The 22,977-nt window shown below is 35.2% G+C and overlaps 2 protein-coding genes across 2 annotated transcripts; one reads left to right on the forward strand and one right to left on the reverse strand.

Moving 5' to 3' along the window:
- The first annotated feature begins 11,095 nt into the window (after positions 1-11,095).
- On the forward strand, positions 11,096-14,499 carry LOC131634767 (probable serine/threonine-protein kinase PBL7). The gene is made up of 6 exons (XM_058905391.1): positions 11,096-11,599; positions 11,953-12,200; positions 12,702-13,087; positions 13,505-13,637; positions 13,768-13,857; positions 13,958-14,499. The coding sequence occupies exons 1-6, from the start codon at positions 11,263-11,265 to the stop codon at positions 14,102-14,104; spliced, it is 1,341 nt and encodes a 446-aa protein (XP_058761374.1). The 5' UTR covers positions 11,096-11,262; the 3' UTR covers positions 14,105-14,499.
- A 177-nt stretch (positions 14,500-14,676) lies between these two features.
- On the reverse strand, positions 14,677-19,553 carry LOC131634768 (DNA excision repair protein ERCC-1-like). The gene is made up of 9 exons (XM_058905392.1): positions 19,289-19,553; positions 19,068-19,206; positions 18,845-18,948; positions 17,898-17,997; positions 17,666-17,742; positions 17,205-17,304; positions 16,477-16,548; positions 16,319-16,387; positions 14,677-16,173 (listed from the first exon to the last, which is right to left on the reverse strand). Exons 1-9 carry the CDS (start codon positions 19,492-19,494, stop codon positions 15,841-15,843), a joined length of 1,200 nt encoding a protein of 399 aa, XP_058761375.1. The 5' UTR covers positions 19,495-19,553; the 3' UTR covers positions 14,677-15,840.
- Between the last annotated feature and the right edge of the window lie 3,424 nt (positions 19,554-22,977).

Genomic DNA, 22,977 nt, shown 5'->3' on the forward strand with positions numbered 1-22,977 from the left:
CGTTACAGAATGAATATGAGGTAGAAATTTGAGAGATAAGTTGAAATTTGATGTGAGAATTTATGAAAAAAATGAGAGGTATTTATAGAGTGAAAAGAAGGATAGAGACGTTGGGGAATGAAGTGATTCCGTACAAAAAAGGAAAATTTGAGTGGTAGTAGGATTTGAAAGAAAGTGTGTGGTAGGGTTTGAAAAAGAGATATGTGTAGAATAAAGTTAGGATTTGATTTTGAAAGAAAGAGATTTGAAAAGAAAGGAAAAGATTTTGAAAATAATAGAATATATTACAAAAATTAGTGGGAAACAAAAGCTAATAATTTACTCGTTACCAGTACAGTCTGAATCCCCGGACTCTGCGCCTGCAAAAAGATTTAATTCTGTACCAATTGCGTCAGTACTATTTATCTGCAAATAAATCTCAAATAAACAGAGTGTGTGAAGTGATAAACAGTAATTGGCGTTTGCGTAAGAATAAATTCAACAGCGAACCAAAATACCGTATAAGAAAAATTCTAAAAACCGAGTATTCATGAAATGAGGATATTTATGAAATAAAATCCAAGATTATATGAAACTCCCAATTTTTAGACAGAAGTCTGTTGCCTTCTTTCTGAAAAAGATGCGGGAAAATTTTGGGGTATAACAATATGGATTTAAGACAATTCATCAAACCCATGACCTTTGCATTTTCTAACCATGGACTTGAACCTCTCCCATGCTTCATTGAGAGATTCATTCGGAAGTTGAGAGAACACCGCAATAGAAGTTTTCGCTTCCATGAACCTATTGTGAGGAAAGAACCTATCCAGAAATTTCTCTTCTAACTCGTTCCAATTTGTCATGACATTATTTGGTTGATCAAGGTACCACTCCTTAGCTTTTCCAATTAAGGAATGAGGAAAGAGTCTCCTGAACACCTGGTCTTCTTCGGCTTCCGGAGCACCAATTGTTCCGGCGATCTCGTAGAACTTTGTTAGATGAGTATACAGATCCTCGTGATCTGCCCATGTGAACGGATTTTGGTATAATAATTGAAGTAACCCCATTTTCATTTCGGAGTTTCTTCCATTGGCTTGATCACGAGCAAATTGTGCATTGAGACGAGGGCTATTAGCACAAGGCCCTCGCGATGGAACATTAGGATCCGCGGCCATTTCTTCCTCAACCAAGTTTTCAACCGGAGTTGAAGAAGAAGATGCTTCTTGTTGTTGTCTTCTTTCCCTAGCTAGTAGTCTCCTCCTACGAGTTTTACTATTCTCTCTACGTGCAGTCCTTTCAATCTCAGGATCAAAAAGGAGTTGATCTGCAGGTACACGTCCTCGCATAAACTGTAATCTGAAAAACTAACCAAGCAAATTAACAAACACAAGGAAAATAAATTTAGAAACAAGAGATTAATTATAAGACTCAATACAAAACAAACTATTGCAATGCTTGCAATATCTAAACAACAATCCCCGGCAAGGGCGCCATTTTGTTGAAAGAGTATTGTGGTACTTTTTGTTTATCGTTTCCATAGGGATCGAAGCGATATCACCGCCGTTCTATAGTTTATTTTGTCGTGATTTAAAGTTAACATAAGGTTTGGTTTTGATTTTGGTAACGTAGCTCTTCGATCTCATGCAAAAAGTGTTAAACTTAGTATGTGGTTTTAAAAGATGGTAAAAGAATATCAAGATTAGATTTTTGATAATTTACTTCTAGGGTATTTTCTTTGATCAAATATGTGAACTCATGAATGATACATATAATCACAATCCTCTCAATATGTTTCATTTCTAAACTATTTTGTGAGATTTGCCATTTTAATCCTTAAATGATCTCTCAACCTAACTATCAAAATGACAACATTCAAAGCTTAATATAGGTGAATATCAACTCACAAAGCTATTTCTAAACTTTACTTGTTGATAGATAAAAAACCTAGGTCAAGACTTGAAAACATTTTCTCAAATAGAATACAAATCTCATAAATAAATAAACACAAGGTTTATCACCATATATATATAATCACTTGTTCACATACAAAAGATCAAAAGAAATACAACTAAAAGCAAATAATCTAACTCTAATCTTGACACCAAGAAGGTTTAGCCACCCATTTCCATGGTGACTTGAGTAACAAGCAAACTACCAAGCTTTATGAACATCAAAATGGAAGCCTCCAAGATTGATGGGTAAAAACTTGATTTTAGTTAACAATGGAAGTTTTAGGGTTTTCTCACTCAAAATTATAGGTTTTGATTTAAGAGAGAGAAATTAAAGATGGATTGGTTCTCAAAATATCTAACAAGCACTATATAGTATGGCACATCTGCACAGATTCGCCCGGCGGAAGAACAGCTTCGCCGGGCGAAACCCACTAAACAGGCCACGTGACCTAGATAGTACAACTAAAGAAACCAAAATAATATCTTCTTCCGCCCGGCGAGCCAGATGCTCCGCCGGGCGCTCCAGAACAGAAAGATGGCCAAAAAATGAGCTTCTTCGCCCCCAGCTCGCCTACCACTCGCCGGGCGGAGCTTCGCCTCCAAGCCTTGCGCCGGGCGAAAACAAGCAAACACTGACACCTTCAGAGTTGCCAAAAACCTCGATTCTTCGACTTTTTCCCCGATTTTTCTGAACTTTTGCTATCACCAATAACTGAAACACTAGAAAATAGATCAAAATACTGAATATTTACATATGACAAAAATCACTTATTTACATAAGCTATTCTTCTAAAAACATAGAAAAAGGGGTAAAAAGTGTCTTAAAAAGCATATGAATATAAACAACAAAAGACACTCAACACTCTCATCCTCAAAACAAACCTCAAAGCCTCTGACAGCCCTTAATCATGAGGGATTGACATACATATATACTTTTGAAAGTACTATAGGAATTTATTGTGGCCCCCCGATTATCTTTTCCGAGAAGTATGGAATTAGTATCCAGCCGCCAAATCCTCTCATTGACTCTAAGGCAAGCAAATAAGAAAATCTAAAGGCCATTGTTACCTTTTCCGAGAAGGATGCAACCAGTATTGAGGCGCATAACAATGACCCAATAGTTATCATCGTTCAATGTGATTATTGGGAAATCAAAATAGTCTTGATTTATCAAGGGAGATCTGCACACACCCTCTACGGGGATGCATTTGAGAGACTTCTCCTGGAATTAGATGACCTCAAACCCTTACAAGGTTCGTTGGTAGGTTTTACGTGCGAGCCAGTATAGGTGAAGGGTTACATAATGCTGAAGACCACATTTGGAACAGAAGAAAATGCCAGACAGGTCAAAGTAAGGTATCTAGTCATTAATGCATCCTCTTCATATAATAGGATCATAGAAAGACATTTTTAAACTACTGGGGTCACCCTATCTACCTTGTATCTATGTATGAAGTGTCCCTTTACAGATGGGCAAGTAGATGTTATCTAGGGGGACCAAGAGATTGTTAGAACATAGTTTGATTCTACATCCTTGTAATAGTTTTGATGATAACAAATACATAATTTTTATTAAGATCAAATATGCACTCTAATTGTATTAATTGATTTGCAGAAGTTCTGAAGCACTCTAAGAAGAAAACAAAATTATAAAAGTGATCTCTCAGAAGCAGAAGGTTTTATTGAGAGAAGATTACAAGAACAAGAAGTTCTAAAGATTGAGATATGTTTACAAGAACAAGAAGTTCTAAATATTGAGATAAGTTTACAAGAACAAGAAGTTCTAAAGATTGAGAGAAGTTAACAAGAATAAGAAGTTCTAAAGATTGAGAGAAGTTTACAAGAACAAGAAGTTTTGATACTAAGTCGCTTCACAAGCACCAAAGGACAAAGCTGCATTCTATACTCTAATAAGAAGTTTCTGACTGATCTCTCAAATGGATTCAAATCTCTAATAATCAGAAGATTCTCTTTACGTTAAAATCATTAATACATATTCAAACAAAGTAACGGCTGGAACATTATTACTACGGACATAATCTCTATGTTTGGAAAGAACATTTAAATATCATTTTATTAACCTTCCAAATCAAGTCATTGTGTATCTCAACGGATCTTCAAGCTCACTCTATATAAACAAGACAATGATGAAGAATCTAACGCACGTGAGCACAAAAAGAGCGCTCATAAAATATTCATACATTCTTATCTATTATTATTATTATTATTGTGCTATAATTTCGTGTATACATCACAGTTGTGATACTTCTTACTAGAAGCATTTTTGTAAACACACTTAGTAATTACTTTGTAACTGTTATTCCTTGAGAAAACCGTGTTGTGGTTTAATCTCGAGAAGACGTTGACGGTTGTCTTCATGTTATTGTAATCAAACTTTTGATTAGTAGATTAAGACCTCGTAAGAGAAAGGAGAAGTCACCTTGGTAGGGTGGACTGGAGTAGTTTGAGTTCAAACGAACCAAGATAACCAAACATGTCATTTGCTTTAATTTTTGAAAATCCCAATTCAAACCCCCTTTCTTGTGTTTTTCGTTTCTTCAATTGGCATCAGAGCGCCTGGTTCTGGGTGTTAACACTTAACCGTGTCGGAAAAAGATCCAAGCAAGAAAAACACTATGGCGAAACCAGTTAAAAACAACAATGACAATTATGATGATAGAGACAAAATCAGTAGCAGAACCCCAATGTTCGATGGAGAAAATTTCGATTACTGGAAAGAAAGAATCAAAAGTTTTTTTCTAGCTCACGACGCTGATCTCTGGGATATGGTGAAAGATGGTTACAAACATCTGGTTAATGAAAATGTTCAGAAGATTGAAAGAAAGGGTATGACTGATCAACAAAAGAAGGAGTTTAGAAATCATCACAAGGCCAAAACAATTCTCTTAAGTGTTATTTCATACACTGAGTATGGGAAGATCACAAACATAGACTCTGCCAAAAATATATTTGACTCTCTAAGAATGACGCATGAAGGCAACACTCAAGTCAAAGAGACCAAAGCCCTTGCACTCATCCAGAAGTACGAAGCTTTCAAAATGGAAGAAGATGAAACAGTTGAGATTATGTTCTCAAGGTTTCAAGTTTTGGTTGCTGGGTTGAAATTTCTAGATAAAGAATACTCAACAACAGATCATGTAAATAAAATCATCAGAAGCTTACCAAAGAAATGGAGACCCATGGTCACAGTCCTAAAGCTTGATAAGAATTTGAACGAGATATCTCTTGAAGAATTTACCAGCTCCCTGAGATGTCACGAGATAAACTAGAAGAAGATGAACCCCAGAAGAAAGGTAGGTCTCTAACTCTTAAATCTAATAAAAAAAATATGAAACAAAAGCTTTTTAGGCAGAAGAAGAAAGCTCTGAAGGATCCTCATCAGAAGAAGACGAACTATCCCTTCCCTCCAAAAGGGTCCAACAACTATGGAAGCACAAAGAAAAGAAATTCATAAATCCTAGAAGATCAAACGATTACTCTAGATCATTTTCTAGACACAGGAAGTCTAGAAGCGAGGAGATTGTCTGTTATGAATGCAAGGAACCTGGTAACTACAAAAGCGATTGTGCTAAACTACATAATTGTGCTAAACTACATAAAAAATCCAAAGAAGATTTTCAACAAGGGAAGAAGAAAATTCTTATGGCTACATGGGACGACTCAGACTCTTCTGAAGAAGAATCTATATCAAAAGATGAACATGCCAACATCGCTTTGATGGCCAGTATATCAGATGATACTAACTCATCAGAATCAGAATCAGAAGATGAACATGCCAACATCGCTTTGATGGCCAGTATATCAGATGATACTAACTCATCAGAATCAGAATCAGACTCAGAAGAAGAGGCATTCTCTAACTTTTCTAGATCTCAATTAGAATATAGTCTGTCAGGAATTCTTGAAAAGTATCAGTAACTTCAAATCAAGTTCAAGAACCTGAAACATGGTCTAGTATCTGATGGTGAAGAAACTAGGAAACTAAAAGCATAAAACTCTGAGTTAAAAGAATTTTTTTTAAAACTTAAAAATGAAAACTCTACTATTAAAAACGAATTACAAAAAACTTAGAAAGATTTTGACTCAAAAGTTTTAACTAGTTCTGATAGTATCATAAAATAATATGATCATCGTTTTCAAAAATTTCTAGCTAAAAGCATAAATAGAAGCAAGACGGCTTCAATGATCTATGAAGTTAGTAGAAATGCCAGAAAAGGCATAGGATATGTGAAACCAAAAGGAGAAGAACCATATCAACCTACACATGTTGATGATATGGTCAAAAAATCACACCTATAAACTCTCATTTCACGTATCATGATATAAAATATACTAGCAAATCTTATTCTACAAATTCTCTTGAGAAACCAAAGATCAATCAGAATTTAGTAATCACAAACAAACAAAGACCTAGAAAGATATGGGTACCTAAGGATAAAATCATCTATGTTGCACATGTCTTTAACAACAAGGTTGAAACACCAATCATGGTACCTAGACTCTGGATGCTCTCGACACATGACGGGAAGAAAGCATATGTTCCAAAGTCTGGAACTTAAAGCTGGAGGTTACGTAGGTTTCAGAGGGAATCAGAAAAGAAAAATAATTAGCTCTGGAACTATTGGTAATGGTACACTTCCCTCTATATCTAATGTTCTGTTAGTAGATGGACTAATGCATAACTTGTTATCCATAAGTCAATTAAGTTATAACGGTTATGATATAATCTTTAAACAAAAGTCCTGTAAAGCAGTTAGTCAGAAAGATGGAACATTCCTCTTCAATGTTAAGAGAAAGAACAACATTTATAAGATAAAATTTTCTGAACTAAAATGTCAGAATGTATAATGTCTTATGTCTGTTAACGATGAGCAATGGGTCTGGCACAAAAGATTGGGGCATGTTAGTATGAGAAGAATATCTCATGTTAACAAACTCAATCTGGTCAGAGGACTTCCTAACTTGAAGTTCAGTTCAGATGCTCTGTCTGAAGCATGTCAAAAAGGCAAGTTCGTAAAACCTTCTTTTAAATCTAAAAATGTTGTTTTTACCTCTAGACCATTAGAACTTCTCCACATAGATCTGTTTGGACCAGTGAAAACTACTTTCATCAACGGAAAGAAATATGGATTAGTGATCGTAGATGACTATAGCAGATGAGTCACACTATGTGTTCTCTACTTTCTGTAACCAAGTTCAAAATGAAAAAGAGTTTAGAATTGTAAAATTCAGAAGTGATCATGGTGGAGAGTTTGAAAACAGATGCTTTGAAAAGTTTTTTTTAATGAAAATGGCATTTCTCATGATTTCTCTTGTCCTAGAACTCCTCAACAAAATGGAGTTGTAGAACGAAAGAATAAAACATTATAAGAAATAGCCAAAACCATGATCAATGAGACTAACATTGCTAAACACTTTTGGGTAGAAGCAGTTAACACAACGTTTGAAGTTATTGGTTATATTATCGCTTAAAAGGTTCTCCTCACTTAGTTCCGATTGTTTGAAGTTTTATTTTATGTAGGCGAGTTATATTATCGGTTATTTTGGTACGGATAATAATGTTTTCATGGGGCACTCAGTTTTTAACGAGGCCATCATTTTATTTATATATGTTTTAGACTATTATTGATTCACATGCAGGATGTCTTAGAGCAAAGAAATCTTATTGAAATCACCTTCAAGGCTATTGAATATGTTGGATCCTTAAGTGTGAATTCTTGTTGTTTCTAAGGCTATTGAATATGTTAGATCCTTATGTGGGGATGTTTGTCACCTCTATGGATATTGAATATGGTGAATACTTATGTGGGAATCCTTATCGCCTTTAAGGCTATTGAATATTTTAGATCCTTATGTGGAAATCCTGGCCCCCTTTAAGGCTATTGCATACGCTGAATCCTTATATGGAAATCTTTTCCGCCTTTAAGGTTATTGAATACGTTGGATCCTTATGTGGAAATCCTTGTCGCCTCTAAAGCTATTAAATACACTGAATCCTTATGTGAGAATCCTTACCGCCTCTAAGGCTATTAAATATGTTGTATCCTTATGTGGGAATTCTTTCCGCCTATAAGGCTATTGAATATGCTGGATCCTTATATGGGAATCCTCATTACCTTTTTAGGCTATTAAAAATGTGGGGTTCTTATGCCAGGAATCCTTACCACCTTAAGGTTGTTACGAACGATAGATCCCTTTGTCGCCCTGAAGTAGCGTGAGGGATCCTGGCATTCCACGAGAGCAACACATTTAAAATTTGGGCGAGGACATTCCTAAATAAGTCATAATAGAGAAATAATAATAGATAAACAAGATCAATATAAGAGGGGCCCTTAAAGGAAATATTCAACAATACATCAGAGTTCCCCGGGGGTAACCACCAAGGACGTGATTACAAAGAGAAAAAAAGGATAGGAGTCAGTGGATCATTAACCCCTTTTAGAAGCTAGTATTTCCTCTAGGGTGTGTCACACTCCGATTTTACCCCTTTACCCCTTTCACCCCTTTTAGAAGCTAGTATTTCCTCTAGGGTGTGTCACACTCCGATTTTACCCCTTTACCCATTTCATACAATCATTAATCTGTCACAATGCATCATAAATCCATTTGTATTTTGGAAGTCAAATTTCAATCAATGGTCTGTTACCTGGTCTATCCCTTAGTCATACCCTAGTTTTATACCCAAGTTGGTTATATCTTATTCATCTGCATTATGCCCTTCATCAAGTAAAAATTCACTCATTGGTTACATACTCATATTTGTTCATTTGCATAATTACATTAGTTACATTGTAATCCTTTTTAAACTTTTTGTTGACTTTTGTTGTGACTTTGTTTGATTCCATTTTAATTTTGGATCAACATTTGTCTTGGTTGTACGTAGAAAATACATATAAAATTTAATAGGGACCTCGGCTATTTTAGATGGAAAAAAAATTAACATCTTCCATTATTTATTTTTCTCTCGTGTGAATTTTTTTTTTTTTTTATGTTTGATTGATATTATTTTCTCTTGTTTTTCCAAACAGTCTAAGCTTGATGTGCTAGCTTAATAATAAGAAACATTTGTAATTTGTAAAATAGTTATTAGTATTCTATAAATTAAGAATAAATATATGTTTTCTTCAATTTTTCAAAACAATATTACTTTTGCTCATTTTGTAGTTTCATTTTTGAAAAAATTAGTCTTTAAAACTTATTTAAACTGAGAAACTATTCAAGTATTTTCTTTAAAATAACATTTTAAACTATTTTATTTTTAAAAAATGATTTTCACTCATAAATAAACAGAAAACAATTTATACTTTTTATATAGAAAAAATCTCTAAAAATAAATTATTAAATAAAAAATATTAAAATAACTTTTCTATAAATCTGTATCAAATGTAGGCTGTATTAGACCGTCATAAAAATGAAGCTAGTTTCCGGCATTGACTACGACAGAAGTGCATGTTTAGATAATCCCGTGACATGATAAGAATAAGAAGGAAAATACTATTGGTTTTTACATCAAATTTCTAAACATATGATTGGTAATTTGAGATCAGATTTTAAATGTGAAACCAATTTTCTCCTCATATTCTTCTTGTTAATTTGACATAATCATGAGGCCCAGAATTGTGGAAATGAGTCATAGCTCAAACTACTAGTTAGTAAAAACAAATCTGCAATGCTTTAAAACTTTGAAAGAGAATATGTTGTCTTTTGTGGTTTCATGACAACTTAAGTCGTGGGACGACAGAAAGACATGTGATTTCTAGACATATGATTGGTAGTCTTAAGTGAAAGTCAGGGATGTGTCACTTTTCTACTTGTTGGCACTGAGAGATTGTAGTACTAGTAGTAAATAATTCCCTCAATTACACGTAGCTACCCTTTAATACGACCAAGGACAAATATTGATGTCTAGTAGTAATTACATTAATAATAGATGGTATGTACAATTTAGATATATTGATCAAGAGTTTAAATAACAACCAGATTATTGTCAAGTTACGATCATGTAAAGGTTTTTGCAATTTTGATCAGTGTCATGATAGTTATACTAGACCTTAATAGTTAGCCTTAGTGAAATTGAAAAAAAAAAAAACCTATGCATTTCATGTGAGATGAATATATGCATACAAAATGTTACATGTATCGGTTATGAATCATGATCATGTATGAATATAGGGTAGTTAAAAAAATACAACTTTGTTTAAGTTTCTTAACGAGTGTATAATTAATTCAGCATCTGAAAACAAGTGAATAATTTTGTCCCTTGTTCATCTAACATTCAGAACCAGATGAGAATAATTAAAACAGACCAAAACAAATGATGTTAAAAAGCATACACACGTTTAAGAATTGACTTCTGCCATTTTGAGTTATGCATGTGAACTTGAAGGAGTTATTCTTGGAAGTGTCTGGTGTAAATGCTGAATTGCTAGATGCATGGCACAGTTTCCTAGTAGATTCATCTCATCCTCTTACTTCACTCTCACTAGTTAAATTGGTCCAACAGTGTTTGACCCCTCCCAGCAGCTAGCAATATATATAGCATAGATAAATATGACTTTTCTTCACCCTACCAAAAGCATAATTATCTATTTTGTTTTCTTTTTCCAAACAAGAATGAGGAATTACATCCTTTTGATATCCACTTTCATTTGTTTGTTGCAACTCGAAAACCATCATTAACCTCAATTCCCGTATAATGTGAAACTCATAGAGTGTTGCAACAATAGTCGTCAATCGAGATTAACAGACTAAAAGCACGTCATCCCACATGAATAGAAAAGATCTCGATCTCATCACTTTTACGAGAAATTGTCCGCTTTAAATTGTGTAAGCTACGATTTTGTCATAAGTTAAAAGATGGGTCAGTGAGTTAGTTAAAGTAGGTTTTGTAAGCTATACTCTTAGCCTTGATTCTTAAAAATAATTGTGTACCAAAAGCAATCCAAAAATAGAATTTTTGCACATCAAAATTATACTATGAAACATTACAATGAAACTAAAGAATTATTGAAGGGATAGAGTGATTGAAAACCCGTGAAAATGCTTCCTGGATTTTCTAATAGTAAGAAAAGGACAAGTCTAGAAAATAACAAAACAAGAGACGAATGAAGTACACACACCAAAACAACTGGATTAAAATATTCACGAGAAAGATAGAAACAAATGCCCTGTCCTCTTAGTCTCAAAACCTCTTTGCACTCCACATTGTTTTGTTTACTACTATAAACAAAACCTCTCTCCCTTACCCTCTCTTCTGTGCCTTCCCATTTCTCACTTCACACAGAAAGCCACTTAATTTCTGTGGTCACCAATGGAAGTTAATAATACAACTACTATTGTACCTTCAGGGCCACCTATTGTTTCTACAAAGAACCATACTTTCATACACCATTTCCATCACTTACATTCAGATAAAAATTACCATAGCCATGCTCGCCATTTTCCCTTCAAAACTGTTCTCTTAATTGTCACATTGGTTGCCTTAATTATGCTCTTCTTTACCATTTTCATGGTTGTGTGCTTGATCCGTCGCCAAAAATCTTCAAGCAAAAATGGGATTTACAAAGAGGATTGTGAGAGTAGAGTGCTTCATGACACAAGTAGCAGACACATAGCTTCAACAATCCTGTCCTTTGATTCTAGCCCGGGTAATTACTTATACATCTTATTATCAATTAATTGCAACCATTTTCTTAATTGGCAGAACATATATCATATCATATATACAAGTTTATGAGTTTCACAAGAATTTTTCTTTTACATTACTGTATACAATACCATTGGTCATTTGCCTTATTAACTCAACAGGCCCTTTAATTTGGTTACTAAATTTAATGATGTATGAATCAGAGACTACAAAAATTTAAAGCCGTCGCTAAATTTAGTAACCAAGTTCATTTTTCTTATTAAACTTTTGGTAATTAATTATTTTTTTCCTAGTACATTTAGAAGGGTTGAGGCTTTTGAAAGTAATAAATAGTGACTGAGACATTGATTTCAGATGTTAAAGGTGGGTGTCTTTATGGGGGAAATCTGAGCAGGACACCAACAACACCTAAATTTAAAGGAGTGCAAGTTTTCACGTATAGAGAGCTAGAAGCTGCTACAGGTGGATTCAATGAAGCAAATGTGATTGGTAATGGAGTAAATGGTTTGATGTATAAAGGAGTCTTAACTGATGGAACTTTGGCAGCAATTAAGTTGCTGCACATTGAGGGTAAGCAAGCAGAGCGTGGCTTCAAAATAGAGGTCAGTGAGATATATTGTGTTTTCTGTACGCAATGAATTAATATTTCTTGTTTGTTACCTGCTCTCTCTCAATGTCTTGTTTTTCTGTTAACTCTGAGTTTGTACAGAGAACATGTTTTTGTCCTTTTTGTCTTTTATCAAACTGAAACTTCTATTTGTTGCCAAAGAAAATAGAAAACAAATAACAAGGGGGTAAGGAACAGTTTATTTTAATGTGAGGATTGACTTAGGCAACCTATCCTAGTTTATGGTATCACGTTTGACTCGAGCTATGCATTTGTTGGGGATGTAAGTACATATATTATTCTAATGTTATCATAAGAATTAGACAGTAACATTAAATCAAAATTATGATAATTTATTTCAAGAGCTTTAAAATAATAACAGAATTCTCTGGCGTTTAGTAATCATGATTGGGACCATTAGAATTGGAATGAAAACTTTTATATTAAATTTAAAATATAGCACATGGGTGTGAAGACTAAATGACATTTGTGGCAGGTCGATCTTCTAAGCCAATTGCGTTCTCCTTATTTGGTGGAGTTGCTTGGCTATTGTGCAGACCAACACCACAGGTTATTGATTTTTGAATACATGCCAAATGGTACACTCCAAAACCATCTTCACTCAACCAATGATAAAACTCAGCCATTGGATTGGTGGGCCCGGATGAGGATAGCCCTTGATTGTGCTAGGGCCTTGGAGTTCTTGCATGAATATGCTGTATCACCCGTGATCCATAGAGACTTCAAGACTTACAATGTTTTACTGGATCAAAACTTTCGTGCAAAGGTGGCAGATTTTGGATTGGCTAAGATGGGATCAGAAAAGAGAAATGGCCAGGTTTCTACCCGTGTGTTGGGGACCACAGGATATTTGGCACCAGAGTGAGTACCCTATTACATCTATCTTTACCCACTCCTAGTTCATAACGTGCATTGTAAAACAAAGAACTCATGCACATGGTCACACCCCGGGTCCCTATCAAGCAGGCTGTTATTTTGTAAATACTAGCTTGCTAGACAATTCGGATTGCCTGCCACCGGTAACTCTCCAACATCCACGCAGTCAATTAATAGATGGTCGTTGAATTGAAATAAGACGATTTAGATTTCAAACAATCATTGATATATTGACTACGTGAATGCGAAGGGATGCCAGCTGCAGATAATCTGAATTTCTAGCAAGGGCTCTTTTATGATATCACAAAGAACCTAGTAATAATTTTTAACAAAAAATCATTAACTTCACAATTACATTGCATAAATTTAATTCGTCTGTGTAATTTGGATATGATAATGTAGGTACGCCTCCACAGGTAAGCTTACTACAAAGTCAGATGTTTACAGCTACGGGGTAGTTCTTCTCGAATTGCTGACAGGACGTGTACCGGTTGATATTAAGCGCCCCACTGGAGAACATGTTCTTGTCTCTTGGGTTAGAAAACTGTACTCTGCAATTATTCCTGACCAGTTTGTTTATAATCAATGTGGAAAAAAAAAATAGTGTTGAGCTAGTAATAATGTCATATTTCATTTTGTGACATACAATTTTTGTTATTTATCAGGCTCTTCCAAGGTTGACAAACAGAGAAAAAGTTGTGGAAATGGTTGACCCAGTTCTACACGGGCAATACTCAAAGAAGGCATTAGTTCAGGTCAAACTTAATTTTGCTAGTCAACGTTATTCTCTAATTCTCATCATTATGACTTAATGATTTGGACTGATAATATTTTTATCTACTACTCGGCTCACAGGTAGCTGCAATCGCAGCAATGTGCATACAACCAGAAGCTGATTACAGGCCACTAATGACAGATGTGGTACAATCATTGATACCACTTGTGAGGACACAATCTCTTTCCAGTTCACTAAGATTTCATAAACAAATACCAATTTATTAAGTGTGCATTATCTTCAACGTTCTGTGTGAGAAGAGCATAAGCAGCCTAGAAATAACTGCTCTACCTTCTTGGACTAAAATGGTGCTTGGACAGATATATGGTGAAAAAAATTGTAATTTCATACTTGATAGCACATCCTCATGTTGGCAACTTAGATCTGCATGGTTCCTTCACCTCTACTGAAAGGAGAAGAGAGTACAGAAGAAAAAAAAGAGCAAAACAGACAACCCAAATAAGCCTAAAGGGCCAACAAGGCCAGAGCCATTTGCATTAGTTATAGAAGCACTTTGTTCTATATGTTTATTTTATTTTCTGTTCTATATGTTTATTTTATTTTCTGACGGAAAGACTCACTCGTCTATCCGTTTTTTCTGTTGTGTTTGGTTGTATAGATATTTTATTGTATAATGTGTTTTAATTTAACTCACTTCTTTCAATTTAATGATATCTAGATTCTAGTTCTAGTATTCATGATTTATATTTTTTTAAATTTAATTTGAAAAATAAAAATGTTATTGAAGATAAATTTGTCCAAGAAAACATTTGAACAAATTTAGTAGTTATTGGTAGTTAACTTAGTTTGGAATTCCCTTCATAGAATAGAATAGATGTCCATATGGAATATTAACATCTTTCTTAAATTGGTTTTGTTATTATGATACAATAAAATATTTGCTAAAATATGGTACAAAATTAGGAGGAATGTGAACTTTCTAAAATTAAGGAGAACATTTCTTCTTTGTATTATAATGAAATTAATACCCTATCGTTAAGAGTTTCGTTTCCGACAAAATTTTTAATCACGCAAATCAATGCCTGAAACCAAACTCAATGACATACTTCAAATCAAATTGGATAACTTTCGGTCCATGAAAAACGGCCTACATCATAAAGCTTCAACTTAAAGGTTAGGAAGGTGATCAATTGAGCCCAGTTTCTTTCCATCTGGCTGAAGGCAAAGTGCTAAATTTTAGGCACTAACATAAGGTGATATATGAAAATTATATTGAAAGCTACTTAATTTTTCTCTGACGATAAATACTAACATAACATACATACAGATAGATGTGAGGAATTTAATGGAGTAATAATGCTGACCTGTAGTAACATTATAACTTCCAGAACCCTTGCTGAAATCTGTGTCTGACTGTCTATTTAAGCACATGTTCTTTTCTAAACCTGCACAACCCAAAATTACCCTAGATATATACAGGTGTTGGGCAAGAGGAGTTTGATACTGGTTCAAAAAATTGTCTAAAACAGAAGGAAACAATCAAACAACCGAATGTTTTTGTGATATACAACAATGGAAACTATCATTGATGACGCTCTTCCCCCCAATTCTGAATCAATATGATTTTAGAATCAAGGAGATGAGGTAAACAGTATATACAGAAGATGAGAATGTCTCTCAACCTAAGAATTTTGATAGGCTCTCCCTGTCAATAACCATAAATTAAATCCAATCTTCAATATATTCTAAGTGTCATACCCCGTAAGTCCCCTTCTCTTCATTCCCGTTAAGTTACAGCTTGTCCTAGTCAATTAAAGGTCCAGCTTTCATATTGCAACCAACTAACTACCTCTTCAGTTAGTTAGTACAGCCGTTTCCCTTATCAAAATTCTCACAGAATACCATTGGCTTAAATTCATGGAGATTAACTCTCTAAATCTCACGAGATTATTTTGCTCCAGGAATAACTATTTAACAACCATTGATAATACCAGCATCAATTTTACGTTTCAGCATCTGATTCACTGAGAACAATTGGATCTTCTTTCTCCTTCGATTTTGAAGTGATGTTCCTCTTTCCAGCTCTCTCAGATAATTTGGCAAAGGCTTCGGAAAGGGCAGATTTGACAGTAAGTTCAGGTTCTTTCTTGCTACGTTTGCTTGCATTGTCTACATCGTTCTGTTTGTCTTCAAGAGAAGAGGAAGATTCAGCATTATTCCTTAAAGATGTATTTGGACTAGCTGGCTTATTCAGGACAGAAGTCTCTGGAATGGCTTGCCGGCTGGATTCCACACGCTTGAACGGTTCATGGAAAGTGTCAAACAAGCGCTTGACCTGTTATCAGGAAGCATGCAAAATATTCAGAGGTTTTTTTTTTGTTGTCTATATCAATGGCTGTTGTACCAAATTAGGCAACAATAGTCTCAAAAATATAACTATGAAACATTGTCCTATTCCACTTTCGCCGCTGATAATATACCTTGCGCTCTCCTATGCCAGGACAACGAGCTAGATCTTCCATAGATGCACCCATTATGTTAGATAGAGACTGAAAGGACAAGAATCCAGCTTGATCAAAATCTTGTGCAAACAACTCAATCAATATTTGTGTATGTGCTAAAAAAACAAAATGCATACCCCAAAGTTGGTACCAAGAGTAACTACATCAGTCTTGTTGACATGCCGAACTGTTGTTAGAGAATGTGTTAGCTACAGTTGAAAGTAAAATAGTATCAGCGCCTTCAATGATTATGCTTACAAACAAGGTTGTTAAAATTGAGTTTTAACTCATAAAATCATTGTCCGACTTCACATTTATAGGTATTGATTTCGACTTAAATCACTTGTAAAAATCAAATTTGGGTAAAATCATAGTTGAACCAGATGTTACTATAGTTAATACATAGCATAGTGAACTCTCTGAAATCAGATAGAATCAAAAATAATTTTACCCTATTTTATTCAGGTTTACCTGATTTAACCTGATTTGAAAGAAATTAACTCTTTTTATTGGATAGTTTTAACTTTTAACAACTTTAGAAACTAATGTAACACTTGTTTTTTAGGTATTTTTATGTAGTTTATGTAGTTTGATAGAAGTTTATGATCATGACACTTTGTTACGGTGATTTGACATATTTTTCCTTTATAATTAAGTTGAAATGTTGACGTATTTGTGGTATAATATAAATATATCAGTCATGCATATAGTAATTTTAAATGGTAAAACAAGTTGATGTACAAACTCAAGTTGGACAACCTTGCTTGCAAATTAATCAATTTAACAATGGCAACTTTATTATTTTTCTAAGAGTACCAAAAGCCATAGTAAACTGAAGTGTGGGGTAAATAAAACACAAGAATACCCGCGATAAATAGTCTGAATCCAATTGGCCTTGAATAATATCTGCAGGTTTGTTTTCGTAGACTTTTATGGTCTCTAAGTAACGGCCGCATTCCTCCAGGCTGTAACAACAATAGGATGGAATGATAAAAAATCAATTAGACAGGTAAGAGGAATCTTGCCTGATGCTACTGAAGAGACAAAAATTCACATCAATGCAGCAGTAATTCCAAGCTACTAAAAATGGTATGAGTTATATACTAAAAAACAGAAGTTCTAGAAGAAACCACGATAAGCTTTTCTTTTCCTTCATGCTTTCTAGATGTACATAGTAAGTTAAAAGACTAAAAATTACTTATGCATATTAACATTTTCAGTATGTCGTAACCAAAAAAATGCAAACAAGCAGCACTCTTACGCTCCTACAAGTTAAAGAAAAATGCAAACAACCAGTTAAAGGGAGTGTCAATGAGTCAATCAAACCTCCATCCACATAAGAGGGTACAATCATGAAGCATAGATGTTTTTGTAACTTCAAGTAGAGGCTTCACTACATCCTCCTATAATCAATAGTAAAATAACAAAGAAAATGTCACTTACATCATTTGTATAATATATTTGCTATAACTAAATTACAAATTCCTAAATAGATCATAGGAAGATATAAACTAAAATAGATGCTTTGGAAATTTGAGTACATAACAGGGTGTCTAACCACATCAACATGGCATAAAACTACACGAAGCTTGAAATTTTTCTGCAACTCCCGTATTCTGTAATATAAATAGTCTGGGTGAAGCAGATGATACCGAAGACTGCATCAAAATCATCCACTTTTGTTAGGTTGATGCGAAAAAATAACTGTATTAAACCCATCTAGTAGAGCAACAACATCTTAGATATCCAACTAACTAACTACCCACAAACAACAGGCAGGTAATGTAGAAAACAAGAAGTTCTACGATACTCATGATAAACCATAAAGTTCCACGTAAGATAGTTGATTCCCTTGGCATGAATATAAGTATGCAATTGTGAGATATCAGATCATTTACTTATGCCGCATATACACCAGAGCAATTGAGGCAATGGATGCACCAGAAGATCCACCCATTACAGGCAATTTGATAAGAAGGCCGTGTTGGGGCACAAAGCACGGAAAGGGATGGCTTTTTTCTATTTTATTCTATTCTTTTTTAGTGAGACCAAAATGTCTTGTTCCTTGTTAACCTTTTATCCCATTTTATTCTACTATTAATATGGATTGCACATAGATAAAAACATATACATGACCTGTTTTTTCTTTACTTATATGTATCCGAAATGCTATAAAAAAAAAAAATTCAAGCAGCCCAATATTTTTGTCAACCAATACATGCTTAAAAAACAGAAAGTATTTCATTTAAACAAATTATCAGTCTGCAGAAACTATCAAGAAATGGAGCTAGATATCATAAATGACAGTAAAAAACCAATGTTGTCAATCGCATACCACATAATAATAACAGTTTGCTAAAATTCTGCTACACGCAATAGCACTATAGTGCAACTCAAACCGTTATTTGACAACACTATAACAAACAAACTCTCCGATATCCGGTACCATACCTCTCTAACTTCACCAGAAAAACAAACAAGTTACAGCAACAGAAAATAAATAACCTGAGATAGAGAGCACATGAGGTTTGGCTAAGCAAGAAATCACAAACAACATCCGCAAATGTCCATCTAACATTCCTAATATATTTGAGCAACGGATTTCCCTTCTGAAATATTTTAAAAAAACAAAACTGTGAGACAAGTTTGGTATATCAGGAAAAACCCTAATAAATTTGAATTTTACCATAAAGCTATGCATAAGAATTTAGAACCATAACCATCTGACCTGTCTGTTGCTCACAAGAATCGCATTGCGATTTTGAGTAGGTTGAGAGTTCGGTAATTTCGATGAAGCTGCAGGTGCAGTAGTAGTTGCAGATAATGTTGGCGGCGTTGAAGACGAAGCATTCGATTGAACAGTTTCCCTAATCAAAATTTGAATAATGTGAAAAGGATAAGAATAATAACAATGACGAAGAATGATATGATAAAGAGAAGTGCGATTACTTTGGGAGTGAAGGAGGTGGAGAGTAGAACTCTGAGGATTTGACGAACGCGAAGGCTTGGGAAAAAGTTTGAGAGGGAACGAAGAGAGACGGTGGAGTTGATCTGGATTGAGAACTTTCGACTACTTCTTGATAGGAAGGGATTCGTATGACGACGGAATTCTTCTTGTTTGTGTCGTTGTTTTGCGATTCTCCCTCGTTCTCCATCTCTCTATTCGCGCGAACACAAACTGGTTGATGAAATTGCTCACAGGGGTGTGCTCGGGTTGTTTCTTGCGGGTGAATTGTACAAGTTTGAAATGGGCTTGTAGTCTTACTTAAGCTTGAGCCTAGGAAAAAAAATTAATTAGAATTTATCCTGCCATCATCAAATTTAATTTTGCACCTCCTGATGTTATGGAATTGCTCTTTTAATTTTGTGAAATATAAAATTCATTTCACTATTTTAGTAGAATATTTTGAGTATTTTAAAAAGCTTTCGTGAATATCAGATTTTTCATTCAAATTATCAAATTTATGGGCAGCGGGGATTTAGTTTTACTAAATTTTTATGTTTTTATCGAATTTTTTAGAAAACTATATGCATTTCTACCGGATTTTTAAAAATGTCTAGTAAAAGTTAATGTTTTTCATGTATTTTTACTAGATATTTTGAAGAAAAAAAACCGATAAAAATGCATACTTTGAAAAAAAGACATACATTATTCTAGATTATTCGAAAACTCCGATATAAAGGCATGGTTTCTATCAAATATTTTGAAAAAATCAATAGAAATGTGTGTTTTCTACCAGTTTTTTGAAAAAAATGGTAAAAATGTATGCATTTATACCCGTGACATTGAAAAAACCGGTAGTGAACAATTTTTATTTGATTAACCGAAAACTTCAAAATATTCGAGAAAACCATGAAATTTTCCAGATTTTTAAAATTTTGGTAGTTTAAATTTCATCGTTTTTTAATTGTAGTTAGGACCATATGATCAAGTTGCACAATTGTTTCTAGGCAAAATGACAAAGCTGCAGCTGCTGCATCGAGAGCTCGTCCAAGGGGAGATGACGTCGATGACTCACATATTCGGGAGAGAAGAGTAGCCCCGACCAATTCTCACATGAGGCGGATGGCGGGCGAGTAGTTTCGTGCACCCTAGAGTATTCGACGTAGAGGATCTAAACCTGCTGTTGGATAGACCAAAGATCCTGATGTTGAGTTAGTTGTTGAGGATATCTTGGTAGCAGTTGAGGATTACAAGAAAATGGAAGTTGTGGCAGAGGTGCCTCACCATTATAAGATGGAGGCTCCGACTACTATAGAGGTTACTCTGCAGCCGGATGTTGAGGCGCTTGCTACATGTGATATGGAGGTTACTCCACCTTCTACGAGTGACATGGAGCTTACTACTCCAGTTGAGACAGATTTTACTGCACCGACTTTAATAGGGTCGTTTGTGCATATGGGTGAAGGGTTTCTTGTCGGGCCTAATGACTATTTTGTTCTCATTGGATATGTCAATCACGTGGCATTAAGATTTTGGTAGGGAGACTTATGTATATGTTATGTTGAACTTGACTTTATTTATTATTGATACGTTGAAAATAACTAATGTTGTTTACTTTGATTATTATAAGACCAACTGCCTCTGAAGGTGCCCATCCACGGGGGAAGTTGAAGAAGTTCTTAGATGCCCCTGGGTGATTGTTGAAGATTGTGATCTCCTTTCACTAGTGGACTGTTTGTTGATGATGTTCAACGGCCAGCTATTAACAGCCTTTGTTGAGCAATGGCATAAGGAGATATATTCCTTCCATTTTCCATTTGGTGAGATGCCGATTACCTTGAATGATGTCTCCTCTTTGTTCCATCTTCCCTTGGCAGGTAGTTTCGTCATCGCTTCTCGTATTAGCTAGCATTTAGCATGTATTACTGCTATACGAGACTTGGGAGTTACTAAGGAGCAAGTGATAGAGGAGCTTGGGGTTACAAGGGTGTTCATTTTTTCCTATCTTGGCCCTAGGATAGGTATGGCGACCTAGTGCATCATGTATGATGTAGTATCTTAGCGGATAAGTCTCATGTATATATTGATGTGAAGTACATGTGATTGTTTAGTAGTCTTGTCCATGTTAGTTAGGCATGTGGAGATGTGTTGTATTGACTGTTTTATATGCTACACTTGGAGAGGAGACCTTCATTGAGACTAGACCGTTTGTCAGTTACATGATTCTATTTTAAGTATGAACTTTTGTTACTTATTAATTTGGTTCTTATTTATGACATTTCTTAATTTGACAATGTTCTTGTACATTGTTAGATATACAAGCATTTCCCCTCCGTTTGTGAGAGGCGGGTTCTTCCTACCACTACTGGCTCCATACGAACCAAAAGAGGGAAGTCCATGCATGCACACCTAGGCAGTGTTCTAGTGTACAGGAAGAGGATTGATGCCCTGACTATAGACGATATCATCTAGACACCCTACGCAGACCATAGAGTGCATTAGGAGTTTGATGACCATTTGTTTGGGGGTGTTCCACCGACACGAAATGTTGTTTGATCTTCAATTCTTCCAACATGCTTTTCAGCTTTTTGTCTATGAATTGTGTGTCCATTGTCCATTACAATAGCTTAGGGTGTCCTTAACCTGGCTAGTATATTCCTTTTGAAAAATTCAAGATGTTCGTTGTTGCGATATTTTCCAATGCCCCCGTCTTAGTCCATCTGGTAAAGTAATCCACGAATAAAAACAAGTATTTGAGTTGCCCTGATGCAGGGGAAAAGGGACCGAGAAAGTCCATCCCCCATTGTAGGAACGACTAAGGTGATGTTAGGATCTGAAATTTTATGGATGAAACATTGAAAACATCGCCATGTTGTTGGCATTGATTGCATTTTTTCATGTACTCTTGGGCATCTTGGACAATGGTTGGCCAGAAATATCCTGATATCTGCATCTTTTTGGCCAACTCCCTAGCGCCTAGATGTTGCCCGACTATCCCCTTGCGCACTGCCTAGAGGACGTATGCAGTTTCTTCCCTTCTTAAATACTTCAACAGCGGTGTGGATAAGCCTCTTTTATACAAATACTTTATGACTACTGTGTACCCAATATCTCTATTTTTTACCATGGTTGCCTCAAACAAATATGATGGGAGGCGCCTTGTCTCGATATAATCACAAATAGGAGTCATCCATGGTGGCGGGGCATCGGCGTTCACGACCAACACTATTTCCCCATGGATTCAATGCTTGGTGCTTTCTTGGTTTCTTGGACGAAGGAATGATTAATACTCGGGCTCCTTGTGCTGGCCAATCGAAACAACATGTCAGCGTAAGTGTTTTCTTCCTATGGAACGTGAGCAATCTCGAACATATTGAATATGGGTAGACTTTCTGTTGTTATCTTGAGGTATCGCTGTAACAACGAGTTTTTGGCCTGAGCCTCCCCTCTTATTTAGGAAACGACCAACTGGGAGTCCGTTTGCAGCTTAATACCGTTGGCCCCTCATATATTTTTCTAGTGTGATCCTTGCGATAATCGCCTTGTACTCGGCTTAGTTGTTGGTGGTTGGGAACTCGAACCTCAAAGAAACTTCTACCATCAACCCTAAGACTTTTTTCAAGAACATGTCGGCACCACTTACTTGACTTTTGGATGATCCATCCGTAATTACTACCCACGTGTGATCTAGTTC

This window comes from Vicia villosa, unplaced genomic scaffold, assembly GCF_029867415.1.
Source record: "Vicia villosa cultivar HV-30 ecotype Madison, WI unplaced genomic scaffold, Vvil1.0 ctg.001344F_1_1, whole genome shotgun sequence".
NCBI lineage: Eukaryota > Viridiplantae > Streptophyta > Magnoliopsida > Fabales > Fabaceae > Vicia > Vicia villosa.

Bases quoted from the DNA above. Each gene is read 5' to 3' on its own strand.
- LOC131634768 (XM_058905392.1), bottom strand. From the start codon at position 19,494: ATGGAGAACGAGGGAGAATCGCAAAACAACGACACAAACAAGAAGAAT. The intron at 19,207-19,288 runs GTAATCGCACTT...AATTTTGATTAG, and splicing joins CCACCTCCTTCACTCCCAAA to GGAAACTGTTCAATCGAATG. The intron at 17,998-18,844 runs GTTATTTATTTT...ATTTTGATGCAG, and splicing joins TCATGTGCTCTCTATCTCAG to TCTTCGGTATCATCTGCTTC.
- LOC131634767 (XM_058905391.1), top strand. From the start codon at position 11,263: ATGGAAGTTAATAATACAACTACTATTGTACCTTCAGGGCCACCTATT. The intron at 13,088-13,504 runs GTGAGTACCCTA...ATGATAATGTAG, and splicing joins ACAGGATATTTGGCACCAGA to GTACGCCTCCACAGGTAAGC. The intron at 13,858-13,957 runs GTCAAACTTAAT...CTCGGCTCACAG, and splicing joins CAAAGAAGGCATTAGTTCAG to GTAGCTGCAATCGCAGCAAT.